The 23388-nt window shown below is 42.4% G+C and overlaps 1 protein-coding gene across 2 annotated transcripts; it reads left to right on the forward strand.

Annotated features, from left to right (window-relative positions):
- The first annotated feature begins 19 nt into the window (after window positions 1-19).
- On the forward strand, window positions 20-17805 carry FAM114A2 (family with sequence similarity 114 member A2). 2 transcript variants are annotated; one of them, XM_083603881.1, is made up of 15 exons: window positions 20-160; window positions 1049-1176; window positions 2624-2832; window positions 3999-4098; window positions 4496-4591; window positions 7539-7651; window positions 9462-9596; window positions 9785-9943; window positions 10416-10539; window positions 11500-11579; window positions 12796-12924; window positions 13136-13275; window positions 14500-14572; window positions 15332-15385; window positions 16080-17805. In XM_083603881.1, the coding sequence occupies exons 3-15, from the start codon at window positions 2638-2640 to the stop codon at window positions 16179-16181; spliced, it is 1500 nt and encodes a 499-aa protein (XP_083460007.1). In that variant the 5' UTR covers window positions 20-160; window positions 1049-1176; window positions 2624-2637; the 3' UTR covers window positions 16182-17805. The 2 variants fall into 2 exon arrangements, with proteins under 2 accessions (XP_083460007.1, XP_083460006.1); XM_083603880.1 differs by lacking the exon at window positions 1049-1176 and having other exon boundaries at window positions 21-160.
- Window positions 17806-23388: the final 5583 nt, after the last annotated feature.

Here is a 23388-nt window from a genome sequence, read left to right on the forward strand (position 1 = left end):
ATGGTTCGGAGGACCGTCCGTCGGTGTTTGTGCTGGGGGAGCGGCGCGTGTGCCTGACTTGCTGAGACGTGGCTGCGGTGGGGACGGGGAAGGCCTCTGGCGGGTGGAAACCGACGAGGCGGAGGACCGCGAGTTGCCCGGTGGTTTGTTTGTGTTGCCTGTAAGTTGCGCGACTCTCTTCTACGTGTCCCTGCAACGCCGCCCTGGGGAGCAGCAGGAATGCTTGGCCAAAACCTTCGCAGGAGATGATTGGGGGCGGAGGGCGCCTGTCACCGTCCCCCAAACGAAAGGGCAGGGTCAGGCTTCCCCTTCAGGGATAGGAAGGTCTCTCTGTTGGGGTCCCTCCCTGTGATGGGGCTTTCCCCGTCCCGACCTCTTGAAGCAGCCGTGGGCCTGCCTGTTGAGCATCCGCGGGAGGGAGGAGCGAGAGCCCCGGTGCGAAATCCCTGACCCACTTATGGGTTTCCAGGGGCGCTGCGGGTCCCTCCTCTCTCTCCCCCCCCCCCACTGACTCACCCACACCGTTCTCCATTTGAAAGCAGCTCCATAAAGCGGGTGTTTTCTCATAAGTGTGGAAAAAGCAACCTCTCGCTCTGTTTGCCAGCTGTAGCCTCAGGTTGATCTTTTACAGTATCAACAGATGCTGCATTTCCAGTACTTGCTGTCCGCCACTTTTCGGTAACAATTGTACTTTTTTATACTTTTGTTTTGCTTTGTTTTTAATGGTCCTAAGACATAGCTCTTAAAAAGTCCTTTTTGATTCACGTTTAGCTTAGCCTTGCAAATAAGCGCACGAAAGTTAGAGGCCTGCCTAGAAAAGGAAGTTTTTTTTAGTAGTCTGCTGGGTGTTGCCCAAGGAGGGGCAGAGATCTCTAGCCCTCCTGCAGCAGCATCTTGTGTTTCTGTGCTAGACACCAGAGGGGAGGAGCTTCCCTGGTTTCTATCCTAGGTGCAGAGTTCCTCCTCCAACAGCTCCCTCAGTCACCCATATGGTATTCAATGCACTTGCCTATATGTCATTTCTTGCCACCTGTATAGCTACCACTAGCTACCAGGCTATGAGTTTGACCAAACTGCGGGAGGCAGTGGAAGAGAGGAGTGCCTGGCGTGCTCTGGTCCATGGGGTCACGAAGAGTCAGACACGACTAAACGACTAAACAACAACAAAGCTACCAGGCTAGTGTTTAAGCAGAAGGCTATTTTAGCTGCCACCCTGAATAAAGCCAGTTTTTCTCCCTTCATTTTTATTATTGACAACAGTGTTGTATACAACTGAACACACTGATGTCATTCAGTAATGTTAAACTGTAATAAAAGGCTGACAGGTCACTTGGGGGGGTAAGTGATATGACCTGAGAAGAGCAAATGTTTGGGAAATGGGCTGTCTGCCCTGTGTCATGCACATGGACAGAGAGAGGAAGAGACATATTTGTGGTTCTGCATATGTGAAGTGTGTGTGTGTGAGAGAGAGAGAGGGAGAGGCTATGGTATGGTCAGTGGCGTAGCGTGGGGGGTGCAGGGGGTGCCGGCCGCACCGGGCGCAACATCTGGGCGTTAGGGTTAGGGGGCGCAAATTACTTGCCTTGCCCCGGGTGCTGACAACCCACGCTACGCCACTGGGTATGGTCATCTTTTATTTTCCTCCACGATATTGGGGAGTGCTCCCCAATGTTGTTAGCACACACACACACTGATGTTGTTTCTGTCTGTCAGTATTGTGTGATCTTCACAATCAGGACCAGCAGGACATAGCTGACTCTCTATGACAAGCATTGTCATGTTTGATACAGCAGAGGCTTTCGTGAAGAAAAACGGGAGTGGAGTGACTTGTGTGTATCAGTCCCTGTCTACTGAAGACCTCTGCCCCACCAGTCAGCCTTCTGGAACAGGCAGGGGAGAGAGGCACAGGAATCTTCAGAGCGAAAGAGGCAAAAAATTGCCTCCTGCCTTCTGTTTATGGAAGTTTTTGCTGGATCAAAGAGCCATTGGTGAATGGGAGGACACTTCAAGTCTTCAAGTGGTGGTCCCTATTAGAGCAAGTACATTTTAAAAAATGTAGATGTAGGTATGAGTAGGGAAAACATTAATACACTTCTCTCTGCTCTATAGAATACATCTTGGAATGCACAACAATCTTAAGAAAAATGTTTTGAGTAGCTACTGTACTAACTGGGCCATGTAATTTCATTATGTAGAATTTCACAACTGGACATAACCTGGATTTTAGATCCCCTATACGCTGGGACTAGTAGTGAGCAATGGTGGGAAGTTTTCAACTGCTATACTTTTCTATGGAAAACACTTTGTTTTCAAAATGCATTGTCTCATAGAATTAGTATCATAATGAATGGGTACAATGCCAATCAAATTTGGACACTTAAAAAATGTAATTAACTCCCACATTCCCACGACTGTCCTTGTTAGGGAAACACATAGTAGGATTATTTTTTTGTAAGGAGTGTAGATTGACACCAAAAGTATATATGATCCAAACATGTTAAATTACTCCACAACCTATGTAGGCCACTGGAAAATATTCCGGTTAAGTTTATTCCTGAAAAAATGCTGTTTATCTTGTTAAACTTCTTGTATGTGTTTTAACAATAATTCGTTATAAATCTAGGGTATGCTGTGGTCATGTCCCAAAAGGATAATGAACCCTTGAATGAAGTTGCTCATGAACTGGAGGAAAATGTTCAGAAGACAGAGGAGGCAGAACCCACTGAGACTAATGGAGGGGAAGCTGAGCTTGTGGCTATGACACGGAAAAGGCCTGAAGCGAAAATCTCTGAGCCCAGTATTGTACAACAGCCACTGGGTCAGAATGTACAGGTATTGCTGCTAAGCCTGCTATCAGTAAATTCTCATTTACCCCAACAACGTTCACATTTTAATATTATACATTCCCTAGCAGGATTTGGGGGCCAAGAAGATCCATTTAAATGAAGTGTGGAACTGTGAGATGTGGATATCTGTGTTCTACATTTGTCCTGTGTGCTAAATAGTAAGGTGCATCGTTAACATTCATCTTGTTGGACCCGTTTGAGACATAGGGAAAGCAGGAGTCAGACTTGTGTAACTTATGATGGGCTAAGAAGATGTGAATGGATGTAGCAGTGGACAGCACAGTGGCTAATGCCTGTTTTTGATTTTGCTAGCTTACTCTGTTGGAACTGTGACAGTCTTTAAAGGCTGAGACAAACTTGAGTGCTTTAAGGAAGATGGAACCTGTCAAAAGGGATACAAGCAATGACCTGCATTCTTCTTTGCTTAATTTTTGCTTTAATTAATTCATTGTTTTTTAAATTATTTAATAAAATGGTATATGGTGGAATCTAACACTGCATGAGCAGGTTCCTGCTAGTGCAATGAGACTTCACCTTTCTCTCCTCCCCATACACATCCACAGTCTTCTCTGGATGGTACCCAATCCCCCTAGAGCCATGGTTGCTAACGTGGGGCAATTTATTTTTAAGAGGGACATTCCAGAATGTCTTATTAGAAGTTAATGGCCTTTTAGGCTTCCTCCACGTGAATAGGAGTTCATTTTTTGAATAATAAGAATTATATGTCATGGGGGGCGGGCATCAGGATTTTAGAGTTGCTTAGGTGGGGCATGGCCAAAAAAAGGTTGGGAACCACTGCCCTAGAGCATATTTTGAGGGCATCTGCCTTTTACCAGCTTTGCCTGGTTTGCCAGCTATGACCGTGTCTGGATTGGGATAACTTGGCCCACTGCAGACCATGCATTGGTAAGTAGCTAGTGCAGAATGCAGCAGCTAGACTGCTGATGGGGGCAGATGGCCAACAGCATGTGACACCTCTTTAAAACATATATACTGGATGCCCATATAGCAAGGTTCAAGACTCTTGTGTTGCTATAAAAATTCCTGAATGATAAATAAAAATAAAAATTCCTGTATGGAAATGAATTTTGGTTAAACTGGATGTTTAATTTCAATAGTACAGTTGGCAATGTCCTTTCGTTTCTTCCCCAGAGTTCCAGTTCCATGGAAGAGTCGCAGACAGGATGGGGTTACTGGGGGAGCTGGGGAAAATCATTGCTCTCGACTGCTTCTGCTACAGTGGCTACCGTAGGTGAGGCTGCCCGAAACCTAAACTATACAATCAGAATCAAATAAATTGGGTCTGCTCGAAATTGCTTTTCTTTTTCTTCTTTACCTTTAGAAGTTAAAAGTGACAAGTGCAAAATGTTCTATATAGAAAACAACAGAAGAAAATAAATTAGTGGCAGATTAAACATGGTAAAAATGTAAGCAGCAGCACAGAAGTTGAAAGGTTGCAATGTGTGCTGTCTCTTAAACAAAGGAAAAAGAGGGAAATTTTAAGCTACTGGCTTGGTTGGGCAATTCATTGTGCTTTTCAAATGCAGCATACTGCCTGGAGCAATTCATCTTGCTGACTTGGCCTCTGCTTGCTTGGTGAAGTAATTCATTTTACCTTTGGACTAAAGTAACATCTCTGCTTTCTTTAGGTCACGGAATCTCAAATGTCATTGAAAAAGCAGAAACATCCCTTGGGATCCCCAGCCCTACTGAATTATCTTCTGAGGCTAAAGATGTTGGGGAAGGTTGGTTTCTATTAAAAATATGTAAACTATTTGAAGTTTGCCCCTTGTGGTACTATGATGGATGTTGTTGTTTTAATTCTATTACTTCTTGTACAAGGGAATCTGTTATATATTTCAATAGAAGCTGCTATTTTGCTGTCACTAGTTTACTTACAGGTTGTGAGGCTCTTCATAAGTATCAGCTTCCCTTGCCTCCTTTTATCCAAGACGTACACAAAGGAATGGGAGCTACAGTCCATAGCCTATGTCTTACCTAGCACTGGTACCTCCTATATGGCTGTGGGAGGTGCCTTTGCACATGAGGATTCTTTGCTGTATGGTGTAAATGACTACTGGTCCCAATCAAATTAAATGCATATTTATCAGCTTATTGCATGTGAAACTACTGGCGTAGATTGGCTGGGATCCAAATAATTGCATTACTATTTCCATGCTCCTGCCAACCTAGCAGTTCGAAAGCACATCAATGTGCAAGTAGATAAATAGGTACCGCTCTGGCGGGAAGGTAAACGGCATTTCCGTATGCTGCTCTGGTTCTCCAGAAGTGGCTTAGTCATGCTGGCCACATGACCCGGAAGCTGTCTGCGGACAAACGCCGGCTCCCTCGGCCAGTAAAGCGAAATGAGCGTCACAACCCCAGAGTCATCCACGACTGGACTTAACGGTCAGGGGTCCCTTTACCTTTACTTTTATTTTCATGCACTCAAAGGGCTTTGAACTTGTTTGAAAGAGCAGAAAGTGCAAGCTATTGAAAATCAAGGGGACTTTCAAGTTAGCTTGTGATGATGACATATGTGTCTGCTTTTGGTCGGGAAGGGAGTGTCACACCACACTGGCCTTGCCCAAATTCTTGAGTGCACCTAAAGAAGCTCTCTTGATTTCAGGTATTGTCCTTTTGCACATGAATATCTCTGCATCAAGCCCTAGATACATTGCAACACTAAGCCAAAGCATGGCTAAGCATTGGCATCTTGGTGTGCAGGTACCAACAGTAAAAACTGCAACCTGCTTCACTCTTCCTGTGATCTTCATCTTGCTGGAGGTCAGCCATGGTCTGGCTTGCTGGTATGTCCAAATCCAGACTTGTGGTTGGTCTCACTCCAGACAAGTTGTAGCCAAGGTTTGTTCTTGCCTTGCCACTTGTGGTTTGTCTGAAAGGCACAAACCACGGCTATGGATTTGGATGTAACGCTAAGCCAAACCATCTGGGTGTGTGGGTGTGGGTGTCAAAGCAGACCTTATTTCTACTGTTAGTACTTGCACACTCATGCATTCACAGTAAGCCATGGTTTGGCTTAGCATTATGTGCAACCTGAGTCCTTGCCTAGGATGGTACAGTTACTATAACACCAGATTCCTTCACTGTAGAATGTCAATTGTAAAAGTAGACATGGAGGCAGAGGGCATAATCCAATATTTGCATTAGGGGACTTTCACCTCCTCTCATCCCCACTGTAGCTTCCTATGCACACCCCAGTTCTATTCCTGAGGGTCTCCTAACCCTCTGGAACAGATCTGGAACTCATGGCAAGGACTGTGTGACTCATGAACGCAAGCTTTGGATTCAACCCAAAATAAAAATAGGACTACTTGGCCATACAGTGGTACCTCGGGTTACATACGCTTCAGGTTACATATGCTTCAGGTTACAGACACCGCTAACCCAGAAATAGTGTTTCAGGTTAAAAACTTTGCTTCAGGATGAGAACAGAAATCGTGCTCTGGCAGCATGGCAGCAGCGGGAGGCCCCATTAGCTAAAGTGGTGCTTCAGGTTAAGAACAGTTTCAGATTAATTACGGACCTCCGGAACGAATTAAGTACTTAACCCGAGGTACCACTGTATTCAGAAAACGTCATTTGGGAAAATAACACAAAGACACATGCTTATCCAAGTCAGTTTTCAAATTATGACCTCATGGGTCACAAAATGTTGAACTGCCTTTTAATCACAAGTGTCGAACACAAGACTACAGCTCACTTCAGAATTCCTAGATTTCTATCAAGTAGCTGTTTTATCACTGACCTGAAGTCAACTATGGATTTTGTCACACGAAGATCAGATTGGCAACAGGTTTGTGATATTAAGCACTACATCTGTGATGCTCTACATCCATGTCGTCACTACATCTATGATATTGATGAGTTTTATGTGGCATTATCACAAATATATTAAAAAAGATGCTTGGGACCTTATTTGCTGCCTCTTTTTCGTAGAAGCATCAATTTTATGCAATTCAGAGAGAGAGAGAGAGAGAGAGAGAGAGAGAGAGAGAGAGAGAGAGAGAGAGATAGATCTTAGATTTGGTATACACCTTTATTTATTTATTTATTTATTTATTTATTTATTTAATCGCTTCCTATAAAGCATCTTGCAGCAATTTCACAATACCATAGAAACAATTGCATATATTAAAAAGGGTAAAACAATTGCCCAGCAGACATTTTTACATTTCTCCCTACCTCTGTTCTAAACCAGGGTGGAGAACTTTTTTGGCTCTTTGACCAGATCCTTATCAAATTAGACAGGTAGGTGGTGGTGACTGCCTGTCAATCACTTGACCTCACAGTGATCTCAGCTGATTGGGTGCTTTGAAGTAGGGACTTCAAATCACCACGCACAGCCCTAGGAGTAAGGAGTGCAAGGGAACTCGTTCACCTGACCTAGCAGCCTTTGGCTCTACTGCTCATCAGTTGATGGGTGGAAAAATCAAAGCCTGCTTTCATTTGCCAATGGACAATTGGGGGGGGGGTCAATTAAGGGGCTTGATTGTGCATTGGCAGCTGCTGCATCTCTGCTTGCCCCACACCTGGCACCACAAATGATGTCAGGTGTGGAGAGGTGTGCACGGTTTGGGGAAAATGGCCTAGTAGGTCAAATTTAAATCCCTCACAGGCTAAGTTTGGCCCACACACCACTTAAATCCTATTCCCTTCCCTTTGTTTCAGAAATCCAAAACTCTGAAGAAGGCAGTGATGGCAAAGAAGAGACTGAAAACCCCTCGCCCATCAGTGGTGCATTTGGAATGTTTTCTACCATCTCTGCTGCTGTTCAGAGCACAGTGAGTGAGACTGCAAGCAATATATCAATTAACACCAGCTTATTTTATTATTATTTATTTATTTGTTTATTGGAAGCTTGCCTTTCATTTTGAATTCTGAGTAGTGGAAAACTTGATTCAAGCGGTTGGTTGATGCTGCGCAATGGCTCATTAAATCATCAAATGATTCTGTAGTGTTGTGTAATATGCATTATCATAACTTATTGGTTGCTAATTAGTTGCTTGTGACCTGTCTAGCAGCTGTATATGTTAAGAAAAGGTTTTTGATTGGCGTCTGAGTAGAAGTGGGCATTCTATCCTTGAGATGTAAAATCTGGAATGTCTTAATGGCATTCCTTGATAAAGGAGGATTTCTTGCTGCGTGCTTAAGACCTGGGCACCTATCTCAGTGAATTCCTTAGTCTAGAATTGATGTTTAATTGGGGTGGAGTGAAATATCCTGAAAGTATACAAGTACATTAGCAAAATGTACATTGCATGGTGCTTTGTGGTGGTAAGGACCTTTGGCTAAGCAATAAAGATTTGGATTTGTAGTATTCTGTGGACTTTGCTAGCCATTAGTGATGTTGCTGAACTTTGTAACACTTCATTTCATTTAGAGAAGTGATGTATTCCTAACATGCTGGTATTCTGAAGTAGCCTATATTTCCTCCCCTAATAGCCTTTTTCCACTGCAGTCTGAGCCAGAAACTACCCCCCTGCTGGCTCTAGTGATGGCAGGAGGAATGTTGCCTTAGCAGCTTTCAAACACAAAGAAGAAAGGGGAAGAGAAACATCCATCCCTGTCATTTCTGCAGCCGGGTAGCTGTTGGGGGTGTGTGTGCTTCTCAAGGTTGGCTTGTAATCTAACCTGAGAAAAGACTGTAAGGTGTTAGGTGGCGACGGCCTGGTTTGGACTAATGCAGCACATAGTAATTTTCTAGTTTAATATCGTCACCTTCCACCTCAATGTACTATATGGAGTTCATGCTGTATGGAGTTCAGTGTAAAAATAGCAGGGGGACCTATACCTGGTCAATGCAACCTAACATGGCTTCTTAATCATCTGAGTTTTTTTTTTGGAAAGCATTATTTGGTCACATTCACATCATACATTTAAAGCACATTCAATGCACATTTCAAGTGCATGGGTTCCCTCAAAGCATTATGGGAACTGTAGTTTACCACCCACAGAATTGCAATTCCCAGCACCTTTAACAAGTTACAGCTCCCAAGATTCTTTGGGGGAAGCCATGTGCTTCAGATGTGTGATGAATGTGCTTTAATGTATGATGTGGATGTGACTTTTGATTTATTTTCAATCAATGTGGAATAAGCAGATGAAATGCGTCTCACTGGGTTCGTAAAACAAAATGAGAAATATAGTTTGTGCAAACTTATCCACTTCTTACAGCATATAATTATATGCTTTTGAAAAATTATTTGTCATGTTTATGGTTGTTCCAGCATCAAGATAAAGTGGTGTTAGGCTGTGTTGTTCCTTCTTATCGCCACCTATTATCATTCTTCCCAAAGACTACTAAAAACCCCACCCTGCACTTTGAACACTTGACTCCCAGTGCTCTCATCATGTGATTTATATTTCTGACTTGAGTTTTGATCTCTGTTCCTTCAAATTTTTGAATTTACTGACATTCTCTGTGTTTTGTATATTTGTATTTCCAATGCTCTGTATTTTGATGTTTTGAATGTGTGCTGTAAGCCTCTTTGGGTGCAGCTCATTGTGGAAACGCAGCACGTAAGTAAACTCCATCAATCAAATGTTTATTCTCTTTCTCTTGCTTCCCACCTCACCCTGCCCCACTTTTAGGGCAAGACTGTTATTAGTGGAAGTTTGGATGCATTAGAATTCATTGGTAAGAAGACCATGGATGTGATAGCTGAAGGTGACCCTGGTTTTAAGAAAACAAAAGGCCTGATGATCAGAAATTCCACACTTTCTCAGGTATTGGCTTCCTTCAAGCTTCCACACAGCAACAAAGAGTAGCTTCTTCCTGGATTCCCTTAATGGCAAACGATCAGTCCCTAGAGCTGTTCACAGCAGAACACCAGATATTTCAGGACGAACCTTTCCTTTGTGTGTGTTTCTCTATACATACACCAGCATTAATGCTTCAACTTTTCCATTTGTAGATCTTGCGAGAGGCAAAGGAGAGAGAAGAACAGCGGACAGCTACTGAGGTTTCCATGGCTACAGAGAAGAAAGCCCATTATGGGCTACTCTTTGATGAGTTTCAGGGTCTTTCTCATTTGGAAGCTTTAGAGATGCTTTCCAGAGAGAGTGAATCAAAGGTAATGGCCCTGAGCAATTTCCTTTTTTTACAGTTGAGGAGGAATAAAAATGAATATTTCTTTAAACTCTGGCAGATGAGCCCTTTTATGGATTCCACACAAGCATCAGTAAATGAAAGCCAGTAAATGCAGGAAAAACACCTCTCCCTGCTGTTTCTTTACCCCTTGTGTAGTGTTTTTTTATTAAAATAAGAGCTTTCTCGATCTTTGTTGCTCCAAATGAATGAGCCATTGATAGTAAAAACCAATGGCACTGCGAGGTAGAGCAAGTTTGATATTTTTACACACACACCTTCTCTCTCTGCTGTGAGGGAATATGCCAAACACAGAGCTCCCCTTCTCAAAGAGTGAATTGCTTTCCATAGTCAGCTTGTCATTAGTGCTGCCACCTTAACTTTTCACACCAAATATCAAGCGTTTCTGGCTGGTGGGTTTAAGGTTCTCTTTGTGGCTTTCTTTCCTTTTAAATCAGGTGAAGTCGGTGATAAGCGCCCTCTCTGGAGATGAGCTAGATACTTTGAAGGCCGAACTGGAACAGCTCAAAGAAGCGTTTTCGTTAGCTGAATTTTATGATGATGAAGAGGAAGAAACGAAGGGTAATTACAAGAATTCCCACTTGCAAAAGTAACAGTAGACTGAATAGCAAAAGTAAAATGACTGAATGGTGAGTTCAGTCATTCCGTTATGAGTGTGGTGCAATAACACATGAAAGATGGAAAACTAAGCAAATGAACCAGTCCATTAAGTCCTATCAATGGTCCATCTTGCCATTATTCTGTTTCTGACAGTGGACAGTTCTCTGGAAGCTTTGCAGGAGATGCAGATAACACAGGCTGTTAATTGACTACTCTGTGCACTTCCAGCTTCTTCAAGTGAATACCTTTGGCAAGATTATCTATGTCATCAGGCTCTTGGTTAATCACTACTGGTATTCTGACTCACTCACTCTTTGAGTCTGTGATCCAAAGCTTAAATGAAGGATATTGCAGTTGATCAGTGGGATCACGAAAACCGCAGCAGAAGTCTTGTGGACTTGCGCAAGAGAAGCACTGCTAAGCTCCACAGGATAATCTCCTTCATCCTTCCTGACATAAAGGGGAAGAAGACCATTATAATGCAAATCCTTGAGCAGGAGGCTGTCCCTCTTGGTAGATTTTAAGGAGACTAAGATACTGTATTTTTTGCTCTACAAGACTCACTTTTTCCCTCCTAAAAAGTAAGCGGAAATGTGTGTGCGTCTTATGGAGCGAATGCAGGCCGCGCAGCTATCCCAGAAGCCAGAACAGCAAGAGGGATTGCTGCTTTCACTGCGCAGCGATCCCTCTTGCTGCTCTGGCTTCTGAGATTCAGAATATTTTTTTTTTTCTTGTTTTCCTCCTAGGTGTGTCTTGTGGTCTGGTGCGTCTTATAGAGCGAAAAATACGGTATTTGTAAAGCAAAGCTATTTATACAAAAGGACAGAAATGAGTACAAATGCAAAATTCAAATGCAATTTAGTAAGTTTTAATGTCGATGATTAGATGTAGCATTCAGCACCTGTCATCTCTTGCTTTCAGAGGAGGAAGACTTCACAAAGGAAGTAGCAGATCTCTTTTCACAATTACGAGTCTCTACAACGCCAGCCAAACTAACCCAAGTGAGTGAGTGTTTTTTTGTCATCTTTTGGCTGTTAGGCACGCCTCACAAACGCTGTTATATTGCATCTTTGACGAGGAGGTGCGTAGCAGCCACATACATAACAAAAGGCATCAGGCTTATTTACACATTTTTGTCTACTTGAAGAAGCCATGGTCTGAAAAATACAAATATTTAGGTTATAAAACTGTAAAAATAAAGAAAAACTAGGTTTGCAAAACAATAATTACCATGTGGTTAGGGTAGATCAATGTGTCAGTGTCCACTTACCCCAGTGTAAATCTGACATGGAGGGATGCAGGTGGGGCTGTGGGTTAAACCACAGAGCCTAGGACTTGCCGATCAGAAGGTCAGCGGTTAGAATCCCCGCAACGGGGTGAGCTCCCATTGCTTGGTCCCTGCTCCTGCCAACCTAGCAGTTCAACAGCACGTCAAAGCGCAAGTAGATAAATAGGTACCGCTCTGGTGGGAAGGTAAACGGCGTTTCCGTGCGCTGCTCTGGTTCGCCAGAAGCGGCTTAGTCATGCTGGCCACATGACCCAGAAGCTGTCCGCCGGCTCCCTTGGCCAATAAAGCGAAAAGCCTCAGAGTCAGCCACGACTGGACCTAACCTTTACCTAAATATGACATATCGGCAAAAGTCGGAAATTGAAAGATAACTATAGCATGTACACAGAAATAGATTTCAGATTTGAAATCAGCATTGAAAGAACATATAAGAACAGTTGAAAAATCTCATGCAAAAGAAAATGAAAAAAAAAAATTGTTCCCCAGTATACTGTGTATCCCAAAGGAATACATTTTTTTTTCATTCCTCCAACTATACATAGATATACATGTCATTTTCAATGCTATACATGTCATGTTCAATGCTATATAAGTCACTTACATTTATACTCATATTGTACTGCTTTGGCTATGTGTTTAATAAAATATTGAATTCTTGCATTGTGAAAAACAAAGATTATGGTGAAAAGTGAAAAACATGAATTGCAAAAAAACTAGAGCTTACAGAACAAAACCAACTTCAGATATGAAATCAGCACGTCGAAATTAGGTTAGAACAACTGCAGGTGTTAATGCAACAAAAATTATGTTCCCCATTGCGTAGTTTCATTCCAGAGGCAGTTGTACTTCCTCCATGTGCAGCATTATCGGGATGGTCCTGCCTCTCCTTTTGGTGATGTGCTGGTGTGTTTCTGCTTCCTCTCGGACAGGCAAGGAACTCTGCTCATGAATTGACGAAGAGCCTCAGCGCGCGAACTGCAAAACAAGAAACGCCGAACGAAGGAGACCAGCAAGTGGGCTCCGGGGATGCTGAGCAAGAGGATAAAAAATCAGTAGAGGTAATCATTTTAACCGAAGGAATATTGCACTGCTGTCTAGCTGTCAATGCGCTTATATAATCTAAGCTCATAGCTGACAGCATGCTGCTTCATGCTTGCAGTTACAATCTCTGCATGAAGCCTGCGGGATGGAATTGGGTGGGAAAGTAACATAATAATTTATTTATTTTTTTAAAGACGAGAGACTGACATCTTTTTCTAACTTCTGCAGGAAGTTCACGCATGTGCGATCAGGAGCCTGGCTGAACTGACAGCTTATTCTATCGAAGCGTTCCACAAAACTGCAGCTCTGGTTCTTCACGGGCAGGAGCAAGAGGTGTTAGCCCTAGATCGGGCCAAAGCCCTTTCACAGTAAGGTTGATCACTCTTGGCCACTCTGCTGTGTATAAGATGATAAGTACAGTGGTACCTCGGGTTAAGTACTTAATTCGTTCCGGAGGTCGGTTCTTAACCTGAAACTGTTCTTAACCTGTAGCACCACTTTAGCTAATGGGGCCTCCTGCTGCCGCTGTGCCGCCGGAGCCCGATTTCTGTTCTCATCCTGAAGCAAAGTTCTTAACCTGAAGCACTATTTCTGGGTTAGCGGAGTGTGTAACCTGAAGCGTGTGTAACCCGAGGTACCACTGTAGAATCCTTCTTGCTGGCTTTGATACTACTGTTCCATTTCTCTTGATTTTGATATTAGAGAACTATTAGGCCAAACTATCCTCAAGAGTTGTATCCAAAGTAGCTCTACACCACTCATTCTGTTGATGCAATTTTTTTTGCTTGTGTAATGGAACTTCTACCCTCTCCTCCTCCCATGCACCCCTTTAATCTGCTCCAGAGCAGATTTGGGGAGCAGAGGAAAGTTCCCTTGTGCATGCATAAATTTTTATGCCAACAGAATAAGTGCATTGGATACTGCCCCCGGTTATGTGTTGTTTTCCTCTGCGTTTTAAAAAAATCAGATGCAGCCATGGATGCTGCAGTCTGGAGCAGAGAACTAGGGGTGGGGAAAACAGGGAGGAGGCAGATTGCTTAATACTCCCATCTATTTCATTTGTGAATCGCTTCTCACAAAGCATCTAGAAGCGATTAACAACAAAAACATACACAAAATTAATTTCAAATCCAATCAGTAGCAACCTGTGCAATGGTGTAGATGGAGTGGTGTTCCTGCTGCAAAGGTGGCAAAGTTCTGACTTGTCTTCCTGCTTGCTTGTGGAGCCAGGAGATCACACCACTCCTTTGGGGCCATGTGCTTGTTTTCACTCCACAGGGGACTTTATACTTATCTCACCACCCAAAGTGGTGGATCGATGAGACAGAATAGTGATGTCCAGATCAGCCCCCCCCCAAGAGGGGAGGTAAGAGTGTGATGCTGACAGATTATTCAAAATATCCCTGTTCTCTCCACCATCTGTCTTCTGAATACAGGCTTGAATTAAGCTTGAAGGAGGCGGATTCTTTCAAAAGAATCTTATTTCATCAAATCACTTTTGTTTTTGAAGAGCAGTTATTGAAAAACAATGCATTCAAGGAGGACATTTTCTTTCAATTTGTGTTTACTGTGTGCTGTTTGTTCTTTCTTAGAATGACTATTGTGTTGTGCAAAGAACTATCGGCTGTATCTAAAGGCTTTGTGACGTGCTTAACAGCTGCTGGGGTAAGAAGTCAAGTTTAAAGAGTTGTTGGACAATGGTATGATCTTACTGCAGTCATCTGAAAAGCTGGATATCCCTTTGTTTTGCTTTTTTAAAAGAGGAGGCACCCTACGGTCTCTTGTGGCTGCAGCAGTCAGTTCTAGACTTCACTTTACTCTCTCTTTATTAAAAGGTTTTTTTTAAAAAAAAAGAAAAGAAGGGGGGAAATCCATAGGGTGATAATCTGGTTAGTTATACTCATAGAGTAGACCAACTAAAATCATTGGATTCAAGTTCATTAATTTCATAATATGACTTAGTGAAATAACAGTATTTTGCAAACTGTTGTTTAGCAATATCTGTGGAAAAAGTCTATTTTGCACTATGCTTATTTTAGAGATATCTTCTTGGTTTCTATGCCCTCCCTCCTTTGGCGGCTGACATTGACTGCATGTTACGAACTTCCTATTCATAATTTCTGGTAGCCCCCTCAATACTCTTGCTTCATACTGCCCTTTTTCTCTCTTAAGTAGCGTGATGCCCCAGTATTACAGCTGTTGTTTTAATTTTTGCAAGCTCATCTGAGAAACTGACTTTACTTTGTATGTAACATGTTCTTGATGTGAAATACATCAGAGCTGCATTTTCAAATAATGTGAGATGGATTATCAGCTAATCTAATCAGTGTATCTTAAAATCATTTTTGGACTGGAGATCAGATAATATTCAAGAGATTTTGTGCTGTGTTTGGTAATGCAACCTAAAATATCCAATCTTTCCAGGTGGAAGAGAAGGCAGATGTCCTTAACCCTTTAATCACTGGAGTGTTTTTGGAGGTCAGTTGCAATGTACTTGCAAATTTTAGCTAGTTGAAACAATGTATATTTTTACTGGTTATGACTTTGTCTGAAGTGGGCTGGCTGATGACTGGAGTGAAGAAAGAATAAGTTGAGAAATCTTGTGTGTGTGTGTGTGTGTGTGTGTGAGAGAGAGAGAGAGAATATTGTCATAAAGTTACAGCATCTGGTTCATATTATGTAACTAGTTTCTGAAATCTCATTACTGAAAGAGCTAAGTGTGGTGTAATCTTTCTGTTGTGCTGATTGGGTGGCAAGCAGAGGATAAGATGTTGAGAAATATTTCTGACTGCTCATTTAGACTGCGGGAGGTTATGCTGTAAAACTTTAATCTGGATTTTTGGAACAAAAATAATCTTTAACACTCCCCAAACTCTTATGGATTGCAGATGTAGAAAGTATATGAACTATCTGCTCAAATGACAGTGGGTGGAGGGTGGGTATAGCTCTTCAATGAACATGGTATGTGGGCTACCAGACGGGACATGGCTATATCTCAGCCCTTTCTCCTAGATGCCTTTTGTTGCATAATGTCCCATTATTCCATTGAAGTGGTTGATTTGGGGCGTGGTGGTTGTGAGATGCTGAACAAATGCTAACCTCTAGAATTAGCAGGCACTCTTTATGGAAAGGGCCCCCCAGCGTGATTGCCCTTTTATGTTCTTCTTTGCAGGCTTCAAACAGTGCCTCTTACATCCAAGATGCCTTCCAGCTACTCCTGCCAGTTCTACAGATTTCTCACATCAAGGCTCGTACAGAGTTAACACGGCAATAAATCAAATCTCTGCACCTAGAGCAGTGCCCCAGCCGGCATAAACGGCACCTCCCCGGTTCAGCAAAATAATAGGAGCTTGTAACAAAAGACAAACATTTTGACTGTGTTTCACTGACCAGTAATAACTTGCTGAATGGCCATCATTTATCTGCCTAGGCTAGCGAGGAGGATAAAGTGCAGACAACGTTGCAAGTTCAAAGTATGGGGCGGCTTTGTCACTGCGCCGGTTAATGTTTTTTCCCCAGAGGTTCCTGGAGAAAGAATCATTAAGGTTGCAATACTGGGCACAGTTACACGGGAGTAAGTTCCATAAGGTACAGTGTGACTTCCTTCCAAGTGAACAAACATAGGGTTACACTACAAGTATGTGTGTTTTAAAGAGGTTTCATTAAAGGCCTGGATCAGCCCCTTATCTTCCTAGCCTTGTCTCTTTTACTAATGAAACCTTAGAGACAAATTGGGAAGTCTAAAAAAATCACTCTTCAAGTGACACTGTTTCTTTGAGCTTACTTGTTTGGATAGAACAGAAACTTAGATCAGATTTGGCCAATATACTTTGCACGTCTAGCTTTCTGGTTATCAATGAAAAGTAGCTCAAAGAGAACTAGCTAATAAAAAGCTAATATAGGCTAAATGTACATAGTTGGTCATATTTTGTTCCTCTTGGCCCTATCTCAAGTGGCTGAATGCTCTTGCGCTATTGTATTCAGGAGTGTGGGATCCCTGCCTAGATGCCCAGGCAAAGGTTTGTTGCTGATTCATATGGACAGGCCCCAAGACTTTCAGGACAGAATTATTTTTATAGAATTATTACTTTGCATTGTTTATATCTTGCATGGCTATGGGAAAGTTTTCCTCCCCCCTCCCCCTTTGTGCTTGCAATCTAAGTTTGGGAGGAACACCCTGAATATTTTTGTATTAAACAACCAAGCAACTTGCTATGATTTGCCCCACTTAGAGAATAAAATGAGTGCTTGACTAGTAAGGGAAAAGGCTTGGGTTGCATCCAGTTAATTCTTACTTACTGAAATTAATGAACTTAAGTTAACATATCTATTAACTTCAATGGGTCTACTCTGAGTAGGACTAGCATTGGATACAGCCATTTGAAATGTTATCATGGAGTTGGAAGGGTCATCTAGTCCAACCCCCAACTTTTCTCTTATTTTAAGAGTGAATTTTTCACCATCTTTATCAGGATTGGTCTATTGCCAGGGTAGTGAACATGGTGCCCTCTTGATGTTGTTGGGCAACATCCCCAATAGAGATGATAGGAGTTGCAGTCCAACCACATCTGGAGGGCACCATGTTGCTTATCCCTGGTTTGTTGTAATATTTTTAGTATCTTTTTCAGCCTTCAAACTGCTCTGATTTCTAAATCCTCTGACTACTGGCATACCCTGTTACTCAGAAAAGCAGCGTTGCAGCAGCACACTCAAAATGGTGGCTACATCAGGGCAAACGTCTTTCAGCTTTCAATAAATGTTCTATTGTTTGGGACAGATTCTTTTTCTACCAAAGAATCTATATTTTAAATATGTATGTTTGTGAAATCTGCACTATATTATATAAAGAGAATAAATGTTGTTCTGTGATTCAATAAAGAGAAGGTTTTCCATTAAAACCAATGGCTATCTATCCATTGTCTGTAGGATGCAGGCATGCTTATTCCAGGATGGGTCAACAAAAGGTGAATCACACTTGTTGGTACTGCTCTAAAGCTTGTTCCCTTACATGTGCTTTATCCTGCAAAGGAGTAGCAGGTAACAGTCTTATGTATCATAGTCTGGCAGTCCTGCATATGGTGTTTTGAAATATAAAGAGAGAAGATAGTATATATGCTCGATAAACTGACTCTGGAACCTGTGAACAGAGAGCTTTGCAGAAATTGACAGCTTTCCATAAACTATGACTCACAGCAACTGTGTTTTTCATTGTAAACACAAACAAAGGGGGATGTATTGTTAAACTGCAGGAAAGGGAGAACAATTCCCAAGAGGCATTAATAATTTTAATGGAAAAATCTTCAAGCAGCATCCAAGATCTGTAGTGTGATGAGCCTTGCTGGTTGTTCAAGAAATTATAAGGCTTCTCCCAAGGCACCAGGAGGAGGAGGGGGGAAGGAACTAGTTGTCACCCCCTCTTTTCTCCTCCATCCCCTGCACATTAGATGTAATTCTGCAGTCACTTAACAACATGATTTCCCAACACATTTTGAGTGTTTTCCTCTTGCTTTTTTAATAGTGGGAACATGCAACAGCAGGTCTCTAAAACTCTTACTTAATGATACAGCAAATATGTTTCTAACTGGGGGATCTTCTCAGCCTCTTTGGGATTTCCCAGTCCCAGAGTAGGCTACTTCGCTCTTCCAAGTTCAGACTATTTATTAACTAGCTATTCTGTAGCAGTAATACCAGTTTATTTCTTTGGTGCACTCTACTGTTTGTTTCCTGCTGTTGTGAAGCATCCAATTATTGCTACCATCTGCTTCCCACATAGTTTTGCATTCCCACCTACTCCTTTTTCATGGTTATCCTTCCGCAGAGAAAAAGTAGAACTGTAAATCGGTGCCAAGAATAGGAGATAGCAGTGGCAGTTGTGAATAAACATCAACAAGATCAAATCATTTTTCTTCTCTTCCTGTGTGGAATTGTATTATGCTCTGGCTTAGCAGGCACCATCCCTCCTGCTGCTGTACTCATAAAGAAAAAAAGAGAGAGTATTTATTCAAATGGAATAATGGTGTGTTCTCTCCAGCAGTTTTCCTTGTTAAATCTTGTTCAAATAAAATATAGAGCACTAGAAAATGTTTTGCACCCCCAGGGAAGAGTGGTCAGTATCCTGCTGCCTCCAGGAATTAAAAAACAAATCCTTGCTTGGACACAGTAGGAGGGAAATTGCACTGCCAAATGTATTCAGATTAAATGAGTGTGGAGTCAAGTTATATAAGTAGCAGGAAGGAAATATGATAGACTAGCTTCATTCTCAGTTTTGGAAGGGCATGAGCAGGGCTAAGTAAGGATGGTGTTGCAAAGGTCTCCTGCTAACTCAGGAGGTGGTCCTAAGGGTATCTTTCCCCTAAAGAAAAATGGTTATAGATTTCCATCCTTCAGCATATTCAGTAAAAGCTAGTTGCAAAGAAGGTTAAGTTGCACATGTTGTGTTGTGTAAGCCTGTGCATTTGGAGACAAGTCCCACTGGGTTCAATGAAGTGTGCTCTTGAGTAAGTTTGTATAAGATTGAAGTTTGGACCTGACATGCTAGCTGCTGTTATTGGGTGGTTGGGGCTCTTTTTTGTATAAAGATACTCACAGAAAAGAAGTGTAATGGTCTGCCACCACAGGCTAATCTTAGAATGAATATTCTAGCTGTCAAGTCCTACTTCCAAGGAATCCTATCTTCATCCCAGCTCTAGAAACGTTAAAACAGTAAGGAGCTTTGACTATGCCTCCTAATGCCCAGAGGACACAGGACGTAAGAAAGCTTTGTGAAATTCTAGCTTAACAATCAACCTTCTTGTTATGTACTGAGTTGAATAGGATCCAAACTGCAGCAGTCTGATTGGTCCTAGAACAATAGGATTCAGAATGCAGCAGTCTGATTGGTCCTAGAACAATGCAGCAGTATGATTGGTTGGCAGGAACCACCCAATCATGCTCCAGATATAAGTGAATCCACAACCTGATTGGCTTACAGTAGAATTCCAGAATGAGCCAATCATGTGCAGCCCATTGTGTAAATAATGTATATAAAGCAGATACTTTGAGGGGACATTCATTCATTCCTCCTCACCACTATGAGCTGAATAAAGAGCATGAAATCACTTTGCGACTCTGAGTATATTTCACTTCTTTAAACATAGCTATTTATATTTTACTTGCTTCAGCAGAGTATTGGGTTTCAGAGTAGAAGAGATTCTAAGAGCGACTTTGATGATTATAGGAAGAAAGGAAATACTGACATGAGACTTCATCTATTTATGGGGATTTGAGAGCAGTAAAAGCTGACCCCTTGATGGAGAGGGACAGTTATTTTGTCCAATTGTGAGAGGTGCTGCATCTCTGATGTCAGTCTCTGTAGCCAATCAGAATTTACTTCAAAGGCTGTTCCCACAATCTTAATGCCTTTACTGGAGGAACAGTTCAACTCCGTTCACGCTTAAAGGTGAGCTTACCTGATTTGCGCCAATCCAAATCAATATGTGAACCAAAAAACATCCAGCCTCCAAATTCACACTTCTCTGCGTTTTGCAAGGCCAGTGATGTGTACAAACATACGTATACTAGGATAAATTCACACATTAGTGAAAATAACACACACAAACTTTTTTATATAAAAAATACATTGAAAAGATAAGCGAAAGTAAATTGCATCTTAAGACCATAGGTTAAAAAACCACACAATTCCCCTAAGAGGAAAAGATGCGTTATTTGGGGACTTGTTAGTTTAGAGATAAGGTGAGTAAGAGGGTGACATTACATGGGTTGGAGAAAGTGGAGAGAGAAATATTTTTGCTCCCTCCTAACACTGGAACTTGTGGACATTGAAGCTGAATGTCAGGAGATTCAGCACCGATAAAACAAAAGGACTTATTTATACATTGCATAGTCGAACTATGGAACTCACTCTCCGCAAGAAGGACCACCAACTGGATGGCTTTAGAAGAGGATTAACCCAGTTCATGGAGGACAAGGCTATGCATGGCTACTAGCTGCAAGGGCTGTGTTCTACCTCCACTGCCAGATGCAGTGTGCCTCTGAATACTGGTGGCTGGGAATCGCAGGTGAGCCGAGTTCCATTGTGCCTCATGTCCTGCTTCCCACAGGCATGTGGTCTGCCCCCTGTGAGAACAGGATGCTGGACTGGATGGGCCATTGGCCTGATTCAGCATGGTCTTGTGTTCATTAAATTAAGGGTAAATGCTTTGAAAATAATATAGATATTCTCAGTTTCCAGTATTGACCAATTGTCTCTGTTTCTAGCCATTCCCTCCATAGCTACAATCTAATAGAGAGTTAAGCATGCTTAAACCTATTGTAATCCATCATCTTAAGCAGGGCCTGGGTCTAGGAAGTGGCCCTAAGCCTCTACATTTAAGTAGTTGAACCTGCTTGTAAAGGTAAAGGTAAGGGGACCCCTGACCATTAGGTCCAGTCGTGACCGACTCTGGGGTTGCGGTGCTCATCTCGCTTTACAGACCGAGGGAGCCGGCGTACAGCTTCCTGGGCATGTGGCCAGCATGACTAAGCCGCTTCTGGCGAACCAGAGCAGCGCACGGAAACGCCGTTTACCTTCCCGCTGGAGTGGTACCTATTTATCTACTTGCACTTTGACGTGCTTTCGAACTGCTAGGTTGGCAGGAGCAGGGATCGAGCAACGGGAGCTCACCCTGTCGCGGGGATTCGAACCACCGACCTTCTGATCGGCAAGTCCTAGGCTCTGAGGTTTAACCCACAGCGCCACCCACATCCCCGAAACTGCTTGTACCTGCCTATTAAAAAGTGGATTAGGTCATCCCTCGAGACACGGAGACTTGCTTACCTGATACTGTGAGAAAGCATAGGAATATGTTGACTCTGGGTTTTAGGTATGCACCATTTTCAAAAGCAGGCCCTGATCTGAAAGTAAATGCACATGCAAATATGTTATAGAAATAGTAAGGTGGTTCCATAAAACAGGAAACCTGATGTATGTTGAGCAGGGATTCAGCAAACATAGGCTTGTGTATGTCTGCGATACCAGCCATGTAAATTTGAATTTAAAAAGACAGAACGTGCTATTCTAAAGCAGGGATAGGGAACCTGTGGTTGGACTAGAACTCCTATCATCCCTGACCATTAGCCATATTTGCTTGGGTTGATGGGAGTTGGAGTCCAACATCATCTGGAGGGTCAAAAGTTCCCCACTCCTGTTTTAAAGGCAGGAAATATCTCCCCAATGCAAATATAATTATACCATTTGCAGGCCACATAACACCTCTTTTCTATTATGCAGCTAATAAAAGCAATTCCATAGCCCTATTTGCTTGTAGCTTCTGTGCATTCATACACCAATCCTATCCCTGCTGGAGGTCTGGTACTGCCTGAAACAACAATGGCTTCTGACATGGCCAGCTGTCCACAATCTTTGCCCAAGCCTTGCTGTTATGTAGGCTCTCTTCCTACCTGTACACACTTAATCACATCAGAGTGGGGAGAGGGAAGCAAGCCCATTCATTCCCTTTTGTTTTAACGACTGCTCCAAAATTAAAGGGGCAGCTTGGTATGTTTAGTATGCAACTTACTAAGTACAGCATGTAATACTTAAAGAAAAAAGGACAGGAGTGCTAAGCAGGACCAGATGCATCAGATTTAATAAGCCTGTTAAGTAGATTCCATGGAAATCTATCCACTGTCAACAGCTGAGAAAAAATTGAATTCATGTCATATTACGGAGCTGTCAAAAACGTTAAGTGATTTTTCTAACCTGAAACAGAAATGAAGTGTTGTGAATGATTGGCCCCTCAAACAATATGGCTACTGGCCACATTTTCTACAATGAATGACATGAATGTCGTCAGTTATGAACATCTGCTGACAGCGTGGGCTTCATCAGCCAGGCAGCAACTGGCAATACTCAGAGTGCTGAGAACAAATGGTAAGACTAGAAGCACTTTCTAAAAGTAAAATGTAGTGAAAGTGAAACACAAAGGCGGATTTAGGGCAGTACGATGAGTTCTGAACTGGGTGTTGAGCCTAGCGGGTGCTGCAGGATATCAAAAATATGACATAGTGAATTGATCAGGATGGAAGGCAAGACGTGGGAGGGTGCTGAGTTTTGGCCTTGCACAGGGTGCCACTGAAATTTGAAAGACTAAAGTCTGCCCCTGTGAAACACATGTGTTACATGTACTTGTGGTTAGGCTTTCTATGATGGTCAAATTAGAAGAGATGATGGAGATTTGCAAGTGGGTCTCCATTCTCCCTAAACGTATTTCCCTCCCCCCAAAAAAGCACCTTCAGATGGAGGAGGAGGGAATTGAGACTGGCAGCCTGGTGCCCAGGAAGGAGGAGTGGGTAGTTTGCCAATGCAAATGTCATCTAAGCAACTATCTGCCCCACAAAGGGAAGTATACAGGTGCTTGTGTTTTCCCTAATGTGACAACAGAAGTTGGTGTATAATAAAAAATTTCCTCCATGCTAGCAGTGGGCAACACATCACCTATTTA

The sequence above is a fragment of the Podarcis filfolensis genome (assembly GCF_964270895.1).
Source record: "Podarcis filfolensis genome assembly, chromosome: 2".
In the NCBI taxonomy this organism is placed as follows: Eukaryota; Metazoa; Chordata; class Lepidosauria; order Squamata; family Lacertidae; genus Podarcis; species Podarcis filfolensis.